We start from the raw sequence: 19,727 nt of genomic DNA, 5'->3' as shown, positions 1-19,727 counted from the left end.
AGGGGGTAGAGCTTCTTTCCTGGCAAGATCAGCTGGGCAGCAAGCTTGAGGTCATGGATGATGCAAACAAAAGCCTCAGGGATGGCCCTCGGGCCCCTTGCTCCCACATGGAGGACAGTAATAGGGACAGGCCTGTGACAAGGTCCCACAGCTCATTGGGTGGTAGGAGGGGAGCAGTGAGTGTACACTGCTGCCTCCTGAGGTGAGAAGACACCAGAAGCATGAGGTTGCCAAAGGGTAGCAGAGGGAGAGCCGCTCCTCAGATAAAGGAAGTCCATTAAGAGAGAGCTGGAATTTTGGAGCCTTGCAAGTTCCCTCTTCCCCTGGGGGGTTGGAGGCAACCAGCTACTTCACGGGACTTGGCCGCCAGTGGCCCTCGGCAAGCCGGTACATGCAGCCTGGCCAGGCAGCTTCTTGGTGGGAAGGATCAGCTGGGACGGGCTTGGCTGCCCAAGTCCCTATCCTTAGAACAAAGGCGTGTTTTGCCCATGTTGACTTATGTTGCCCTTATGCAGAACTGGGGCGGGGGTGGGGACAGATACATCGGCAAGACACCTGCTGGACAAAAGCCACTTTCTCACAGCCATCCCAAGTCCTCTCACAGCTCAGATCCCTGACAAGAAGCTCTTTTCCTGAATTCCCATGGAGGATGTTCCTCCTCCTGGATCCCTGGGGCGATGACAGTGAATACCCAAGACCCCTTCCAGAAAGAACAGTAATTGTGCCCACAGACACACGGAGTCAGTGCCTTATGGCTGTACCCTCTGGTTCTTGGCAGATGGGAGAGCTGGAGAAGAACCCCCACGGCCAAGGTGCAGGGCAGAGGACGGGGTCCGGGAGCTGTGAATGCTCTTGGCCTTTGGCGGAGGCAAGCCTGAGTCGGGCCTAAGCAGCAGGGCCCAGGGATGCTGGGAGACCTACCCACAGAGTGGGTCTGTCTGCTCTCGGACCACCTCTGGGCTGCAAGAGTGTGGAGAGGCCTCTCCCAGCTCCTCTCATTCATGGTAGGATTTGTGGTCAGGCCTGGCCAGGGGCCAGGATGGTGCTGTCCTGAGGCAAGACCCCTCTGTAACCCCTCCATGGCCCTGGCTACAGACCCAGGTGGGGAACTGGCAAGAGAAGCACCTCCCTCCTCCCTCATCTGCTCCACACTCCTCTGTCATGCCAGTTCCTGTCCCTCTACTACGTTCTGGGGCCAGGTCAGGAGTAGAGGCTATCCCTCCTCCTGTCCTTGCCCCGCCCCTGGCCCTCCCTCTTCCCTGCGCTTCCTCCCCAGGGAGCCCCAGGTCCTCCTCCTGGCAGGAGATGAGCAATGTGGACTGAGGCTCCACTGGCTAGAGTCTTTCCTTTCTAAATCCTATTTAATACCACTGCTCAGAAGGCTCCAGGGGTGGGGCTGGCATGAGTCCAGGGTAGTGGAGGCCTTCAAGCCTGCAGTAGAGAAGCCAAGGTCAATAAAAGCCAATCAATAGCCAATCCAGCCCTGTCCAGGGCCCTGCTGGGGCACAGGGGAGGGGGAGGGGAAGGAGGACAGTCCAGGTGGCCGCCATCTGTGGCTCCTGCTTTGGTCCTCAGACCTGCCCAGGATCCCTGAACGGGGAGGGGGTAACCCTTCATCAGCCTCTTCATGAGAGGAGGAGTTGGCAGGGCACAGGGAGGAATTAGGCCTGGCAGGGAGGCAGCTAAGTTCTCAAAGCTGGGAAACCAGCATTGTTGGGTTCCCCTGGACAGACCCGCTCACAAATGCATATGCACATCGTCACACTCCCTGAAGACTTCCGCTTACTCTTGGTCTCACAAATCTCTCAGTATTACCACTCCCCAGTTAGCTCACAGGTACCATCATCACCTTTTAACCCCAGATGTGCCTGTCTCTCGACAGCTAAGGCAGCCCTCATGGGGTCACAGGAGAGGCAAGGTTGGGGATCCTGTGGACACCTCAGATATGCACTTTACTGTCTCCCAGCTGGCCACCAAATTCTCTCATCTGAGTCTAGCCAACTCTGAGGGCTGCTGTGAAGCTCTGCCCACACTGCTCCTGGGAACCAGCCCCACCAGGAAGAGGAAAGCCATGCTAGGTTCCCCGAGGATGCTTGAAGAGAATGGGATGTGCAGACAGGGACCCAGGAGGCAGGCAGGCCCTTGCACTGAGGAGTGGTGCACTGCATTTTAATTGGACTGGAATAAAAAGACACAGCCTGTGTAAGTAATTAATCACTGGTAATTACTCCTCAGCATCGTCACACAGCACCACTGAAATGATGACTTGAGCTCTTTCAGACAAATCCACTGCATAGTAAATAGTGATGCCCACTTCAGCAGCCAGGAAGGGACCACCCCCCCATCTCAGGTCAGGCTCCCCTCTGTCTTCTCCTGGGTCCCTTTGGGGTCCCCACTTTTAGAGGGCAGAGGATTGCTCAGATCTGAAGAGCAGCTGCTAGGCTCACGTGCTGAGTAGCTGAGGAGCAAGGCCAGGGGGTACAGATGCTTTTAGAATCCGGGCCTTAGAGCCTGGTGCTTGCCACACTGACCCCTAGCTGCTAACTCTTCGGTGAAGGTTCAGCCCTTTGCACATGAGGCCCCAGCACCACGTTTCCTCCATCTCCCTGAGGCAGGCAGAGGACACGGGGGTGGCAGTCTTAAGTTCAGCTGTCACAAACAGGAAATCCAAGAGGAAGCTCCTTTGCTGTAGGAGCTCAGGCTGTCTGCTTCCTCATCCCTCTAGGAAGACAGGGTTTAGTGGGAGCAGAACTGGGACAAGGAACGGTGGAAACCTCCTCAGAGGCTTCAAGGTGGCCCACTCTTCCAAGGCATGAACAGTCTCTGCCACCTATCTTAGCTTTTTGGGCCACCCTTCCCCGGAGTCCTTCCACCTCCATTAGGGTTAGTCACCTGCCCTAATCCCCAGGGGATGGGAAGAAGATACAGAGATTCAGGGCCCAGTCCTGCCTGGGCCCAGTCCCAGGAGGAAGTGGTGTATTCCTTCCTGGAAGAAAGGTGGGAAGAGAGGCTAAGTGAGGAGGTGGTTGCTCTGGGCTAGAGGAGAATGAGGAGCCTTCTGGGCCCCGAAGCCCCCCACTCCTTTTGGCAGGTATCTGGGCCTTGGCTCTGGGAGGCGAGCCGTAAGCCAGATGGCTGCCCCATGGGGAAGGAAACATTTATTCCTGGAACAAATTTATGGCTCAGCACGGCTGTCCTATGAAATCCTCCTCAAGCTCAGAGAAGCCCTGACAAATTGGTGGCCGGCTGATTTATCCCCATTATCAGGGCTGGGCTGTAAGTCAGTGGCGACAGGCTGAGTCGGGGGGTGCTGAGCCCGGCTCCCACCACCAAACCATTGGGTTCCTTAATCGTCCATTTGTTTCCCAAAGCTGCTTTCTGACCCACCCCCCTTGTCTCTTCAATGCAGTGTCTGCAGAGACTGATGGGCTGTAAATCTGCTGTCCTAACAGCTTTATGCATCTCCTGGGGCAGCTTCCAAAATGGGCTTCCCTGCAGGGCAATGAGAAGGGAATTCAGACGTGGGCTGCAGGCCGCCTGGGCCCTCCAAGGGTACTAATGGAAGGGTCTGGGGTGGTGAAGGAGCGCCTCCCCAGTCTCCTGCTCACCAGGGACGCCCCCAGTCATTTCTGTCATCACTCCAAGGTCACCTTCCAGACAGCTTTCTGCTCTAGGTCCACCAGAGCTGGCCTGACAGAGGTGCTCAGAGCAGGTCTGGGGCCTACTTCTGGTCTGCAACAGGCTTATGGCTGAGGATGCCTAAGCTGGCAGTGTCTCCCTTGGTTGTGTGTGGTTCCTGGCATGGGGTCTGAGACCAACACCAACTGGGGTCACTCAGTTGGGGATGACAGAACCGCTTCTGCCTGTTGTATGGAGGCAGCAACAATAACATTAGGGGGGAAGAGGGGAGGGTGGGAGAACGGTTGAGCTGGCGGAGTGGCACCTGCCTCCTGCTCCGCCAGGCCCAGGCCCAATTCCATGCCCGTACCTTCTCTTTCTTCTGTTTGGCGGCCTCCTCGGCAGACAGCAGCGATTTGTAGTAGGAGCTGCGCTCAGCAGTGAAGTGGACCTTAGAGAGTGCGTGCTCCACCAGCAAGACGGACAGGTTGGCACCGTCGATGTGCAGCCAGCCGATGAAGTTGCCGGCCTTGTCCATGCTCTCCACCTCCACCTCTACCTGGGGAACAGAGAAAGGGGGTGTCAGCCTGCAGGGGGTGGCCCTGGCTATGCAGAGGCGGAGAGCGGCATTGAGGCCCAGCGCTCACAGGCCTTGGGCAGCCCCACCACCTTTGTCCCAAGTGACAGGAGCAGCTGGAACGAGGAGAGGGAAGGGATGTGTTAAGCCTGTTGCAGACCTGGAGCTCCTGGACTCCCAACCCTCTTAGAACCCTTCACATCAGTTCTGTCAGTTGGGGCTATGCTTTTCAGCCTCTCACACCCAAGAATCATCCTTGATAGATACGTCACTGACAAAGCAACTCCAAAACTCCCCTCTCTTCTCAGATCCCTTCCCCTTCCTTTTGGCAGGGAACCACTTGGGTCAATTCCGCTCTCCTTAGCTTAAGCAAGGGAGTCCACATTAGCCGAGTGTGAGTGAGTGAGTGTGAGTGTGTGTGTGTGTTTGTGTGTAGCTGGGGGTTAGGAGTGAGATAAGATGCAGACAGCTCTGAGTACATCCCACTCCTCTTCGGCACCACCCTCCACCCCTCCTCAATTCTGCTAGGAAGACAGGCAGGCCCCTGGGAGCAAGGCAATCCCGGGGCGAGGGGAGCCTGTGTTCTTCCTGGAAGAGCTGAATGAATTAATGCTTAACAAAGGCAATGAAAGTGGCTGCACAAAAGCCAGGTGAGGAGAGGAGGGAAGAGGACAGGTGGGTAGAACGACATGGGCAGGACGTACATTAAGACATGGAGGCAGTTAGGGGGTGACCCCAGCAGGAGATTACCTTTGAGAAGGAGCAACTGGAAGGTTGTGGTCACTGCAAGCCCAAACCTTGGGGACGTGTGCTGTGGCTGTACCCCAGAACTCTCAGGGATCCCCAGAGGGCTCAAGGGCTCCTGGGCCTCCTCAACTGAGGGTCTCCCCCCAGACCCAGGACCTCAGACCCCGTACTGACTCTGCTCCTCCAAGAGGGTGGCCTCACTGCTGTGGCCCTCATGGTGGCTGATCTGCTCCCACCTCATGGAGGCAATGGCCCAGGATTAATTCCTTCGTTGATTCTCTCCCAACCTCTTTCTTCCCTTCCTAAAGAGGCCTTGTAAAAGCCTTTGCTGCCAAATATAAAAACTTGTATTAATTTAAACGGCTTCAAGCTCAATTAAGCAATAAAACGAATGTCTAAATACCTGGGAATTCTCTGAAGCCTGGGCTGGAGCCAGTGGCAGCAGCCTAGGGCAGAGGGTTAGCTGGGCGAGGGTGGGGAGGAGAGGAGCCTGTCCACCCGGCAGGGTTGACTCAGCAGAGAGAGATGATGGGGGACACAACTCTAGAAGTAGACAGAGGTGGCTTGGGCATGCAGAGAGAAGGCAGTGGGGAGGAAAAGAAAGGGCAGGGCCAGGGAGGCAGGACCCTGGCTTCTTCCTATTCTTGCACACTCTCTTCCTACTTGAGGGGCGCAGTTTATCCTTCACGTGGAAATACAAGTTCAACTATGCCTGAAGTCGGGGTGTGGTACAAAGAGGATATATAGAATTTATTAGAGCCAGGAAAAAAGATACTACATAGATTCAATCCAACTTGATATTGTAGGTGGGGAAACCGAGGCACAGAGAAGGGAAGTGTAGCTAGTAAAGGGCAGAGCTGAGAGCAGAACCCAGGTTTCCCTACTGTCTTCTCTACACTACCTCCTAGTTGGGAGCAGAAAAGACCCTCCTCACCTCCTTCTCTTTTCCCACACTTTCTATTTCAGGAGGACTCCTTCCTTCCCCCAGACATACCCTTGACGCCCTCCTTCCTCACTTCCCACTGGGTTAATGCCACTTTTCTCCACCAACAGGACCATGGGACCTTGTACCTCACTGGTAGAGCCAGGGTGGGAGTGGTGGGCTCTGCTGGGCTGGGTCTACCCAACACCTGTATCACACTGCTGAGGGGCAGAAGCAGGGAGGACCAGCATCTAGTACCTGTACATGTCAAAACATGCTTCTCCTTTCTCTAATTTACTGGAGGACCTGCACTTGTCAGGGAGAAGCACAAGTGGGCACAATGGTGCTCTGATAGAGACAGGTGTCCTGAGAGCTCACCAGCTAGAAAGACAACTAAATTCATCAAGATGAGTGATGGGCCTCCTGACGAGCCTTTTGCCACCTTGAGATTGCCCAGGGCACTGGAGCACGGTAGAAACTCCGCCGCTGGAGCACTAGGCGCCCCCTACACTGGGGGGGCTAAGGATGGAGGAAGAGGCTGTCGTGGTGGTGGTCGGACAAGAACAGGCACCAGCAAAATGATACATGGGAAGACCATCTTATTTCTCTTAATTTGTCAAGCTTTATCAAACATGCTAAGGCCAAGAAGCCGCAGGTCCCAGAGGAATTCTGGGAAGCACTAGGAAGAACAGAGAGGTTGCTTGCCTTGTGTTTGGGGGCTCATGAGACAATAGGCAGAGTGCAGAGGATGCCAGGCCTGGCTCCCACCACCAAACCACTGGGCTCCTTGTGTTTGGGGGCTCATGAGACACCTCCTTATGTCCAGCCGAAAGCAAGTGAAGCTGGTATAGTTCCCAAGCCAACACTCAGCCCAGGCCCACGCCAGTTCCCCTATTCCCAAACCTCTTGTCTTTTACCATGTTAGTAGCCAAGTGTCCTTTTCCTAAAACTGAGGATGGCTGCCCTGCTTGAGCACAAGGCCTCCCTCCAGTTCTGAGAAGCTTGTAGTGGGCCAGTGTGGCTGTGACAAGAAGCTTGATGGTCACATGTATCACTCCTCTTGGCACCAGATTGCTGGGATGGAGGCAAGAACCTCAGAGATGGGTTGCAGAGGCAACCAGGTAGGTACAATTCTTCTTATCCTATAAGGTGCCCATGCTCAGATGTCACTCCACATGGCAAACCCCAAATTCACATCTCACTCTCTGAGGCCACAAACCAGATGCTGGTCTCCCAAGGGCTCACGCTAGAGGGAGACCCCAGCAACTAGCAGCCACACTCAGGGCCAACACTGTCAGGGAGCAGCCAGGCTCTCTTGGCACGTAGGCAATGACTTCACACTTACCCAGCCTCTCCCTGCCTGCAATCGATACGCTAACTTGGGCTTGACAAGTCCCTGGGCCCAGCCAGCCGCAGAAGAAATCTCTGGCCTTGGGCACTGTGCTGCCGCCCAATCCATCTCGGGTTGTAGAGGGAGATAAAGCTGTCGCTCGTGGGTCTCTGTTTCTCCTTTTATTACAGCTGCTGCAACCACAGTAATTTCTCAATCAAAACAAAGGCACTCAGGGGAAGGTGGGCTGGGGCTGGGGCCGGGCTAGTGTTCCTGCTGCTGCTGAGTCTCTTGGGTTCTGGCCTTTCTAGCCAAGCCCTGTGCTGTGTCTATCCTTCTGGACACGCCCTAGCCTGGCTGGGCACATGGAACGCAGTTATAAGGTCAAAGTCTTAACTCTTCTCCAGCTCTGGGAGAGCTAACAGAGGGAGCAAGCAGAGGGTTAGGCAGGGCACTCCCAGGTTCACTGCGTTTCTCTTTTATATTGACTGCCAGGAATTTGTGGCTTGACTATAAAATTACGTGGATCCATGTCTGTACAAGCTCTATTTCTCTGTTCAACTTTAAGATTCAAATTTCCGATATTTTCCTTTAATTAAAAAAATAGACACACACACACACACACACACACACACACACACACGGTTGATTCTTGTTGCTGGTGGTACTTATGTTCTACAAAGTCACTACGCACACTGAATTAGCGAATCCTGAGAGGTTGCTCCTAGGGGAAACACAGGGTTAGGTTCTTGCAAGACTCTGGTCACATTTTTGTCAACTTATCAATACATAATCTTTTTCTATGTGTGCCTCTTTCTTTCTTTCCTTTTTTTTTTTTTAATACAAAGGAACTTTTTTTTTTTGCAGGGAAAGATTCACCCTGAGCTAACATCTGTTGCCAATCTTACTCTTCCCCACCCACCCCTGCAAACCCCAGTGCATGGTGTACATCCTAGTTGTAAGTCCTTCTAGTTCTTCTACGTGAGCTGCCGCCACAGCATGGCAACTGACAGACAGGTGGTGCGGTTCCGAGGCCAGGAAACGAACCTGGGTCACCAAAGTGGTGAGAGTGCCGAAATTTAACCACTAGGCCATCAGGGCTGGCTCTTTCTTTTTTTTTTAAATTGAGGTATAATTGACATACCACATTATGTGAGTTTCAGGTGTACAACATAATGATTTGATATTTGTATGTATGTTTCTTTTTAAAGACACCTTATTTAATATATATCAATGATTCGTGAACATTGAACTCACGGCCAACAGCACTCTAACTCACGCCTGAATAAAGCTGATCTAACACATGTGTTTTCTCCTCAAGGCACCTTACAGCCTTCTTGCACTTAGGAATGAACTAGACAGCACTTCAGCTCTAGAGTTTGCACTTAGGAACACTAAACAGCACTTCAGCACTAGGCTTGGAGGCCTTAAACTATAAAATCACCAGCAAAAAGCACAAAAATTTGAAAAATGTGGCACCAAACAGACCATGAAAAGTGTACTCGTTTACAGTACGAGAGGCTGAAACAGGAAGGCAGAGCATCACCCTGTTCAACCTAAGCTGGGAATGTGCTCACCAGGAGACTAAAAGTTTTTGCTGCTCTGGGCACTCACACACACACAAAAACCACAATAAGTACTGACTTTGGGGTTACAAAAAATTTTGGCAAGTAGGCAAATTCACAAATATGGAAACACGAATAATGAGCATTGACTATATACAGATAGAGAGAGAGCTATTTCCCACAAGTTCCCACAAACTGAAGACAGGAGTTAAGGGGAGGGTCATTCTTGTCAAATACATTAAGAAACCTCTTCTCATCTTACTAGCTATTGCAAGCATTAAATGAGATACTATTCATGGAGTGCTGTGTAAATTGCAAAGTGCTATACAATATTGCTACTTGTCTCTTCCGCATCTTGGCGTGTTTCAGGAAGAGATCTGGACTCAAAAGCTTCCCTGGAGGGCCTCCTACAATAGCATGTGACATCAGGGAGTTCAGGCCTTGGGTGAGGGCCCTCATGGGCTGCCAGAGGCTAGGAGTGGGCTTCATATGTGTGTGGGCATTTGGAGTGTACATATGTGGGCTGATATGGCCTTGAGGGTACCACAGAGTATGTGTACACATGGACATAAGCAGTGTCAGCAAGAGACAAATGGTGGCTCTTCTCTTCATTCCCCCTTCTCACTGCTCATGCAGAAGCTGAGACCTAGGAAAACACAGAACTGGAAGGAGGTGGGGAGGAGACTGCCTCCTGAGAGACTAAGAAAGGGGCAGGCTGTGCCACACCGAGGAAGTGGCTTGGTGGTAACTCTGGTTAAGACAGAAGTGTGTAGCCTAGATGCCTAAAGGTCAGACCTGACCCTCGGGCGTTCAAGGATACCGCGGTGCTGCCTCACTGTGTAGCCCTGCTGGTCCGGTCATCTGCCAGCATCTCTTGCTCTCTGTTCTTGATGCTGGCAGAGTGGGTGAGGATTTTGTGGTCCTGAACTAGGCCCTGTGAGCTGAGCTCTTCCAGCTTCAACACCACTTTCCTGTGAAGGCTTCCCTAACTCTCAGCCTAGAGAGAACTGCACTCTGAACACCTACGGGCTCACCTTCCCTTTGGCCCTTAGGGCCAGCGTCTAGCACAGAGGTTAAGAGCGTGGACTCTGGAGCCAGACTGCCTGAGTTCAAATCCATCTACCACCTGCTTGACCTTTGGCAAGTCACTTAACTTCTTCTCTGTACCTCTGTTGACTCTACTGTAAAACTGGAATTGCAATAGTACCTACCTCAAAGGATTTGTTATATGATGATTAAATGAGCGAATGTCAATACGTTATGAACTTAGAAGAGAGCTTCATCATTATTAGTTACTTACTTCCTGGCAGAGGCAGTTATTTCATTCCCAAATGTCTTTATTGTCGAACTAGACTGTCAGGTCCAAGGTGAACGAAGCTAGTTCTATACTCCGAATCTTCCCCAAAGTTGGGTGTACTGACTGGGCCATGAGGTGGTAAAAAGAGCGTGCATTTTGGAGTCAGACAGACTTGGATTCAAATCCTAACTCTAGCTGTGAATTTTTGGGCAGTCACATGACCTCTCTCAGTTTCCTCAACTGCGAAAAGAGAAGGGAGTCCTGCGTGTTAAACGAGATAATGTAAAACTGCTTCCTTTTCCCTTCAGCGGATGCCAGCAGCCCTGCTTGGCTGAGCTCAATCCCCTTAGTTCGCTCCCCACCCAGAAAATCTTTGGGTTTCTTATGCCCTGGGGACCTCATGTAAAATACAGGGTGGGGGGTAAGGCAAGTGGGGGTTGATGGAAAGAACTAATGTGTGACTAGCCCCCAACCTAGCTGAGCAAACAGATGCCTTTCTGCTCAGTGGAGGGGGGTCTTTCTCCAGCACAGAGCCAAAGGTGGGGTGTGGTCCAGCCAGCCATACCCAGCGGGAGAGCAGCTGGGCACACCGGACGCAGCTTGTCTGTAGGCTGGGGCAGCCAGTGGGCCCTGCTGCCTCACAGTGGGACACGTCCTCCTGCTCCCAAGCACATTAATGTGCCACTAATGAAATTGTTCTGGCTTATTTACCAAATTAATACAAACGGCACAGGCTGTTAATCTGCATGTCTCCTAATTACTGAGGAAGAGCTCCCGCGTCCAGGCAATACACACACCTCAGTGCCCACCCAGCTGGGCTGTAGTCTCACCTGTCCCAGTTGCAGGTGGGTGAGGAAGGGGAGAAGGGGGAGGAGGAAAGGGAGAACTGGAGCAGGCCCTAGCTCTCCACGGCTGGGAGCAAGTGAGGGAGGGAAGGTGGTGGCAGCGGCTATGAATCTGTTTTATTTCCCATAGCCCTTTTCTCAGCAGCTTGAGTGCCCTGGCCTCCAGAAATATATACTCAGTACCCACCCCCCCCACCCCCCAAACTGTTCCCCTTCTTTCCCTTGTCTGGATTCTGTCCAGCTCCTTAACACAGGAACTACTTCAGCCAACTAGGCATTGGGGTCTGAGTCATTCTCCTGTTCTGAACAGTGAGGCACAGTCCCTGCCTGGGGTGCAACGCAGGCCAAAAAGACGCAGAGGCTCGCTGAGGGAGTGTGAGGAAGGAAGAGAAGTGAAAGCCAGGCAGGGCTGAAGTTCTTACAGATGTTACTACTCTCTCTCAACTTGTCCTGGCCCTCCCCAGCCAATCAGCCTTCAGATTCTGAAACTGTTCATAAAGAGTAGGTGTGTATGTGTTGGGGGGAGATTAAGAGCTCATCTATAAGACCACAGAGGAAACTCTGACTGCTCTGAGGATTCATTTAGCTGTCCTTTCTCTCCTGCTCCAGGAGCCAAGATGGATGCCTAGTGGCTCTAAGGCCAGGGCAAAGCTGAAAAGACAAAGGTCCCCTTCTGTAGCCTTCTTCAGGTCGTGGTGAGGTGTGGGCAGGGGAAGGGAGAAGTGCACTGGAGGCTACCTCCACCGAAAGGCTAGTCTAAATAAGGCAGCCAGGGGCGTTTAGGGCAAAAGAATTTTAAAATGTTGAACAGGGGAGGACACACAGTAGGGGGCTGCATGCCCCACATGGTGACTCAGGGCAGCCAAAGGAGGTAGAACATAGAGGGGATTTGTTGGCAAGGAGGGAGAGTGGGGAGACCCCACACACATATACCCACCTTCCCCTTTTTATGTCTCAGGAGGATGGAGAAGAGGTTGAATCTCCCCAAAGTGCACTGGCCCAGCCTCTATGCACAGTGCCCGAGGCAGCACAGGAAATTACTGAACCTCAGCCAGCCTCAGCCCCACCCCTGGGAGGCTGTGGAATGCCTGGAAAACAGCCGCAGGAGATGCTCCTTCCCCCAAGGCGGGTGGGCAAGGCGGGTGGGCAGCCTCAGGCAGGACCGATGCCAAGGAGGCAAGAGCAGCAGCACAGAACACCCCTGCCCTGGGGCATCCAGAAAGGAAGACTTTCTGCACAAGGCTTGGTTGCTGGCTGCCAGTGCCTCCAGAAGGCAGAGCAGGAGTGCTCAGGGCTACCTCTGGGGAGGTGACATCAGGGCCCCAATGACAGGCAAAAGCCTCCATCCCTTCCATACGCTGTCTGGCCATAGTGCTGCTTTAAATACCAACCAAGGCCATCAGCAACAGGCACAGCAAGAAGCCTGGGACTGGGGACAAGATAGGATGAGGTTTGGATGGGGAGAAGGCATTGAGAAGCAAAGAAAAAGCGTGGACTAGAACTGCCATCCAGGCACCAGCTCTGCCTCTTTTGGGCTGGAGCATCACCTCCCTCCAGGCTCAGTTTCTTCATGTGTAAATGAGAGTTGAACCAGGTTTTTAATGTTCTCTCTGCTTTGAATTTTCTAAAGTTACAGTTGGGTTGAGGGTGGTGGTGCTGGTGGTGTACCCATATGACTGGGAGGTGACGAGAGAGAAGACAGACATCGGGTTATGTGAGAGAGAAGAGCAAATGGAGAAGCCCCACGCGCGAATCGTCAAGCCCTGTAGGAGAACCCGCAGAGAGGGGAAGGTGGGAAACGGAGAGAGGAAAAGAGGCACTGCAGCCTCTTGCCCCCGACACATCCCATCCAGAGCTGTCTGCAAGAATGTGAGTAGTGATCCAGGGCAATTGAGACTCCCTTCCCGCCACGCAGAGGTAGCCACATCACCGTAGGGCTGGGTTTTCCACCACCACAGATGCTGCATGAAGGCTGTAATGTGCTGCCACAGCCAGAGCTGTGAACTTGAAGAGACACCTCACCTTAATATAGTAGCAGCTTAACACAGCTAACTCGCCCCTTCTACTCCTGGCCACACGCAGACACACCAACGTCCTTCAGAGACGATGAACATTAACACAGTGCAATTAATAATGTAACGCTCCGGGAGCTGGAGAGGCAGTGCCTACGACATGCCTCTTGGGTCTCATTACCATTAGCTGCCTGGGGGGGAGTGGGCAGGCAAGAGGCAGGCAGCAGTACAAATCTTCCCTGTGATCCTGGAGTTCCGGCCCCCACCAGCGCCTCCGCCCCTAATCCCTCATCACCTCCAGACCAGAGAGAGGACTTTAAAGTCCAACCCACTTAGCCGATCGTTCTCCAGAAAACCTCTTTTCTGACATTTGTGTGCTGGCGCAAGCCAAAGCCCTAGGAATGCCTGGAAATCAGGCCTGGGTTGGCACAGTGGCAAGAGGGACCAAGAAGAAATTGAGGGAAGGCCTGAGCAGTGAGTGAGATGGCTCAGCTAGAAGCTCAGGGCTTCTTTCTGTCCTCTTGAATGCCTCAGGGATGAAGGGTGGGATGACAGGGGTAGGGGGTGGGGGAGACAGCTCCTGGTCCTGCCTGACGTAGAAAGGCAACAGCCAAGGTGATCAGCGTCATTGGACTCAGCCAGGAAATGCAAACCTGCTGACTCCAGACCTTTGCAAGCGGTAACACAGTTTACCAACTGACGCAATCTGTTCCTCTGGTGCAGACAATAAGGAAAGGAGACTGTTCATCTTCCTAGGAAAACCTGGGGCTGAAGGGAGATGTAATTCTCTTCCCTAAGGTTCACACAGGGAACGTGGCTGAATCAGGGGGCCCTCATTCTGCTCCTAGCCCCTGTCCAGGGCACCACTGTTGGCGTCCTTTCCCACAGGTTTCCTGAGCCCGAGGCAGGCTTTGGAATTCCTTCTAAAAGTGAAACACATCTGAATGGCCCAGCTCCCGCTCATGCTCACTGGCTGACGTGGAGAAGAGCAGTCTTGGCCAAAAAGAGCAGTGACGACTGCTTTTCATCAGGTGCCTCCAGACAGCATTCTTTATCCCAACCCGAGGCTAGGGCCAGGGAGTCAGCGGCCATGGCGTTCTCCCAAGCCCAGCCAGAGTACCTCAGGCTGTACCCGAGCCCTAGAGGGACTGAGCTGGGGGGAGAAGATGGTTGGCCTTCTTTTGTCGCGCCTTAGGGGGGAGAAGATGGTTGGCCTTCTTTTGTCGCGCCTTCTTTTGTGTGTATGACCTATGGAGTAACTGCATGAGGTTATCAAATGTCTGACCTGGTCTGAAAGTAACCAAATGTTGTCTAATCGGATCAAGTTCAAATGCCAGTCCCCCCTTTGCAGGCACCTGTAGCTCCCTGAGCCCTAGGCCTGTTCTTGGGACAGGTGCACTGAGCTTTGCTGACCCCAGTGCTCAGGCTTCTTTACCTGAACTGCTGTGGGTTTCTATGTGGACCCACACTTTACCTTTAAAAAGCACTTATGTTGGTACCCACAATTACTTCTTTGCCTTCCACCTTGGAGAAAAAGAAATTAACCTGGCTCTAGATCACACTCCCTTTTGTTTCCTTGGGCAGCTATTTCCATCATTAATCTTCTCTTCTATCATCACCATTCCAGTTCCTTTTTCCACCAGGATCTACCTCTTTGCCCACAAATATCTTGCCCATCCTAGAAAACCTTGCTTTGACCTCACATCCCACCCAGTCGACCTCCTCCTCTTTAGCCAAAGATTATTCTGCTCAGCTCCCTTTCACTTCTCCATCCAATGCAGCTGGTCACCACCGTCGATATTCCAATGTACCTACCACTTCAAAGGTCACTCAAGACCTCTTGCCATTTTAATAATTTCTCAGATTTCATCATTTTTGACCTTTTGAATGATGTGACAAAACTAAGCACCCCCTTTCCATTTTGAAACTTTCTTTTTCAGGCCTCTGTGATTCCCAATCTTGGCTGCTTCGCCCTGCTCTTAGTTTCGATTGTGAATTCTTTCCCAACCACATCCCCTTGAATATGCGTATTCCCCAGGGGGCCATTTTAAGCTGTAGACAGTGTCCGTATTTCACTGCTCTCTGAGTTACATGGCATCACAACTTCCATTTCCAGTCCAGACCTCTCTTCAGAATCAGCTCCACCAGATGAATTTCAAACGTAGCGAGTCTATCTTCACGATAAAACCTGCTCTTCCACCTGCATTTCTTACCCCAGTCAGGAGCATGAGAAGCTTCGGAATCACCCTTGACCCTTTTACATTCACCATCAATCTCGAGCTCACAGTGATTCTACTTCATAAACGTCTCTTGAATTCTTCCCCTCTTTATCCTCACTGCCACCCCTTGAGTTCAGGTCCCAGCTTTGGGCAACAGTTCCCTCGCTGGTGTCCCTGCCACCAGCCTTGCCCCTCCCGAATGGCCCCTCTCCAATGCTGCAATGCGGCTTATCACAGGCAGTGTGGCACAGTGACTAGATATAGGTGCCAGAGCCAGACAACCTGGTTCAAATCTTGCTCTACTACTTACTAGCTGTGTGACCTTGAGCGGGTTATTTAAACTCTCTGGGTCTAGGTTTTTCCTGTTTGTCAAATGGGCACAATAATGGAACCTACCTCAAGGGGCTTTAAGAATAAATGACTGATTAAAGCTAAACACTTAAGAAGAGTCTGGCATATAGTAAGTGCCCAATAAATGTTGCTGCTGTTACTTTCCCCCAAATCCAAATCTGATCACTTTTTCCTTTGCTGAAATTTTACCCTTGTTCTCTGCTAACATTCAAATTCCTCAGCACAGCAGTAGAGGATAAGCTCCTTCTCACTGGGCCCTGTGGTCTCCGTTTCTCCACTGTATCCCTCGTTATTTTGCTCTAGTTGTGCCAAAGCACCTCCAGCTCCACACACATGATGCGCTGTTTCAGGCCTCTGTACATGATATTCCCTGTGGCTAGAATGGTGAATTCACGTGAACCAGCCCATGATTTCCTGAAGTAATGTTTTTCTCCACAGCACTTCGTTCATACCACTATTAATTACACTATTATAACAATACCTTATTAATGGTACATGGTAGGCATTCAATAAATAGAGGATGAAAGGTAAAAGGTTCTAGATTCTCCAGATCACTGGCAGTGAACTTGGAGAAGGCAAGTTCCTGGGTCAGAACACTGTCTTTGGGGAAATCCAGTGGCACCAAACAGACTGGAGAAGGCCCGTTTTGAGAACCCCCCTAAGGGGACAGGGCTGCCCCACCGCTGTCCCTGCTAGAGCAGCCCTGCTCCTAGGAGCCCAGAGGGGCAGAACTGGCTTCAGTCAGTGCAGCCGGCACTGATGACTCAAAGGCACCCAGACATCATGAGCAGGAGGGGCTGTTTTGCACTCGGCTTTGCCTGCACTGAATATAACTGGAGCGAGGATGGAGTACTCTATGTATCCAGGCATGAGCGCAGGCAGCAGCTGTGTATGCCTCCCTCTGGTCTCCCACACATCCACCACCTCCTGGCCACCGTCCCTCAGCAAGGAAGGCGTGAAGAGACATGAGACAGCTAGAGGAAGAGCAACGAGGACAGGACAGAACCCCAGACCACTGTCCAGTGCTAAGTCCTCCAAGCCAGGAGTTGATGTGCTGGTCAGGCTGCGGGCGAGTAAGGGAACATGTGAGCACAGGGCTGAGAAAGCCTTAAGCTACAAGTCACCTACGGGTGCTGGAAAGTCTCAGGCCCTTCTTTTTTTTTTTTTTTTTAGGAAGATCAGCCCTGAGCTAACATCCATGCTAATCCTCCTCTTTTTGCTGAGGAAGACTAGCTTTGAGCTAACATCTATTGCCAATCCTCCTCCTTTTTTCTTTTTTCCCCAAAGCCCCAGTAGATAGTTGTATGTCATAGTTGCCTCATTTTTCTAGTTGTTGTATGTGGGATGCAGCCTCAGCATGGCCAAAGAAGCGGTGCATCAGTGCGTGCCCGGGATCTGAACCCGGGTCGCCAGTAGCGGAGCACGCGCACTTAACCGCTAAGCCATGGGGCCAGCCCCTCAGGCCCTTCTAGAACAGGGAGACCTTTGAGGAAAGGCAATTGCTATTGGGTTTGAAAGAATCTGGGGCTTGGACTGGAAAGCCAACTCCTGGCTCAGTCATTTCAGAGTTCTTACAACTGGGCTCTGGCCATGGGGGCCACTCAAAAGCTGTCAGGATAGGGCAGGAATGTCCTATGCTAGGAGAAAAGGGACACAGAGCTCCTTCTTTTTCACCATCACCTGGTCTCTTGGCAAAAGGGACAAAGACACCAATCCCTCTGGCGGGCCAGAAAAAGACACCCAAGAGAAGAACCTGAACAAATAAAAATTCTACACTTGTAGCTAGGACCAGGCAATTTACTTGTTTCATTAAACTGAGTAAAAGAAACAGCAAACAATTTCAACACAAACATGGAATTCCCACCTGTCCCAAATAACGTCAGATCAACTACTGAGGGCACAGCTGAAGGCAGCAAGAGGATGCAGGAGCACTGTCACCAGAGGGGAAGCCCTCACCCCTCCTTCTTTCCTTTCTTCCTCATGCCTCCCTCATCATCAGGCGACCTAAGAAGGTTCCATCTCCTCTGGGCTCCTCTTATTAAGCCTCCTGCCCCTGTACTCACTCATATCCTTCCCTAAATCCATCCTGCCTTCACTTGCCAAGCAGGAAGCCTGGCATGGGGCTGCTAGCCTCACCAAGCCGTGCACACTGTGTATGCTGTGCTCAACTCCACCCAGCGAGGGCACACTTTTCTGATTCACACAAAGACAGTGTTGCAGGCTGGCAGCAGCCCTGTGAATCTACATCCCTGGACAGGCCACAGAGAAAGAGTCCCATCTTTTCCTCTCACCTCACTAAGGAGCTGCTCTCTTAGGGCCAGTAGAGAGGAAATCTAGGCATTTTGGGGGACTCAACCCATGTCTGATGCAGGTGGCCAAACTCTGTTTCAAATTTATTATAACACAGTAAGGAAAATAAAAGACCTTTTGAGATGACGCAGAGTCCCTGCAACTGGGGTCTTTGAGTCCTAGCAGTGCTGGCGGGAGAGGGCTGTTGTGTACTCACTCTCCTGCCACATGGGAAAAACTAGATTTTGCTCGATATGACCTGGAAGACTCATGATCTCTCCAGCCTTTCAGTAACGCAAAGAAAAGCTGGGGGGTAAAAGCCATCCATTATAAGGTCTGAGTGCGTATAGCCGAGATTGGGATCAACGCAGCATGCCAGAGGCTGATGGGACTGGCTAATGACCCTGGCCCCTGCCCTCTTTTGCGAGCTGAGGCTGGGCATCCTGATTTTTTATTGCTAATAACAATTAAAATATCTCATTGCTTACACTGTCAGAGTGGAGCTCTCATACGCCATAAGCCCTCCCAAACTCTCTGGGTAGGGCTGGAGTTTGTACCCAGAGACTACTGGTTTACAGTCAGCAGCCCTGCCCTCGTTCTGCAGCAGGTCCCAGCTGTCTCTGCCCAGAGAAAGGCTAGGAGCAATGGGCAGGGCCAGCATGGGCATTGTGACCACACTGGGACCACATTCTCTCTTCTTTCACTTTACTCACTGCCCACAGCATGGGCTCCTGATGCTCTTGTGGGCCTTATAATCAGCTCCTGAAAGTTTTCAAAGCCACTGGGGTGAGATCAGGAGGAGAAAGATGGTAGGAAAGGACATTATGTAGGATGGGTCAGCAGCTTAGTTGTTGACATGACTCTCTGCCCGTCCTCTTGAAAGGAGCCAGGGTCTCATTAATCACAATTATTTCTCTCTCTCCCATTTCAACCAAATGTCCCAAATACAATTCAGCTTAACAAGGTCCCAGGAGTTGTGGCTAGCCGCTCAATCCTACTATTTGTCCAGGCTGATTTTGCCCTATTCTCTGGCAGGGGGTAGCTGTCCTGTGTTCCCCAAACTGGGGTCAGGGTGGCCTCAGTGCCCTCCTCCACCTCCCAATTTCGCTGCACTAAGCAGAAGTCCACAGACACTTGTTCTCCACTCCACGTGGGGAGCACCCCCCAAAGAAGACATATTCTGAAATGGAGATGCTCGGTGTCTCCGGCTAAGATTTCCTAGAAGTCACAATTAAGCTTTTAAAGAATGAGTCTACCCTTGCCTAAGCCTAGCTGCCTGTTCCAGGCTCTTCTGAGAGAGCTTAGCTGCAGCTACTGCTGTCAGTGCAGCTTCTCCCCCGATGGACTTCCTGCCACAGTGTCCTTGGAGAAAAGCTTGGTGACTCCTGCCTCCCACCCGCCACTCAGTGTAAATACCATTTAAGCAATTTGATTTCTTTTAAAGCTATTTGGAGGGGCTCTCAATTGCTGCCTGCTCCTGAGCTGCTTTCTGGAGCCAGTGGGCAGGAAAACGCAGAGTGGGAAGGTCAGGAGCAGCTAGAAGGAAGGGAAAGGCCAGCTCCATCCTGTATCTTAAGCAGGGACCCACTGGGGCGCCACAGGGAGGATGGAGAGAAAAAGAAGGGCTAAGAGGAGATTCTCAGCATCTTGTATTTTCTCAAAGGGAAAGTATAGTAGATGGTGCTCAGACCCCCTCTGCAACCTCATTTCCTCTAACTCCCCTTCAAGGACCCTCTGCTTTGGCCCAGCTGATCTGCTTGTTGTGTGAGCTGCCCAACCTACCTCTTGCAGCCCTGCCTGTCCCTGAGGCCGCGACCTTGCATCACGGCTGTAAAACCCAGACAAACAACAGTCCCTGCTCTGCCCAGGCAGGCACAGAGGTGGCAGAGCCCACTCAGAGAGATGTCTGTTCATTTACCAGTAAAGGAATACTAAGGCAACCCCCTTCAGGAAGT

General features: G+C 52.0%; 1 protein-coding gene across 1 annotated transcript in view; it reads right to left on the bottom strand.

Annotated features, from left to right (window-relative positions):
* The window catches only part of SND1 (staphylococcal nuclease and tudor domain containing 1), a 420,486-nt gene that overhangs the window by 13,409 nt on the left and 387,350 nt on the right, over nt 1-19,727 (bottom strand). Inside the window, exon 17 of the mRNA XM_058529372.1 lies at nt 3,989-4,177. Within this exon, the coding sequence (XP_058385355.1) occupies nt 3,989-4,177 (189 nt within the window). The remainder of the gene's footprint in view (nt 1-3,988; nt 4,178-19,727) is intronic.

The sequence above is a fragment of the Diceros bicornis genome, chromosome 3 (assembly GCF_020826845.1).
Source record: "Diceros bicornis minor isolate mBicDic1 chromosome 3, mDicBic1.mat.cur, whole genome shotgun sequence".
In the NCBI taxonomy this organism is placed as follows: domain Eukaryota; kingdom Metazoa; phylum Chordata; class Mammalia; order Perissodactyla; family Rhinocerotidae; genus Diceros; species Diceros bicornis.
The sequence above is the reverse complement of the archived record's forward strand: the minus strand, read 5'-3'. Positions and strand labels throughout refer to the sequence as shown.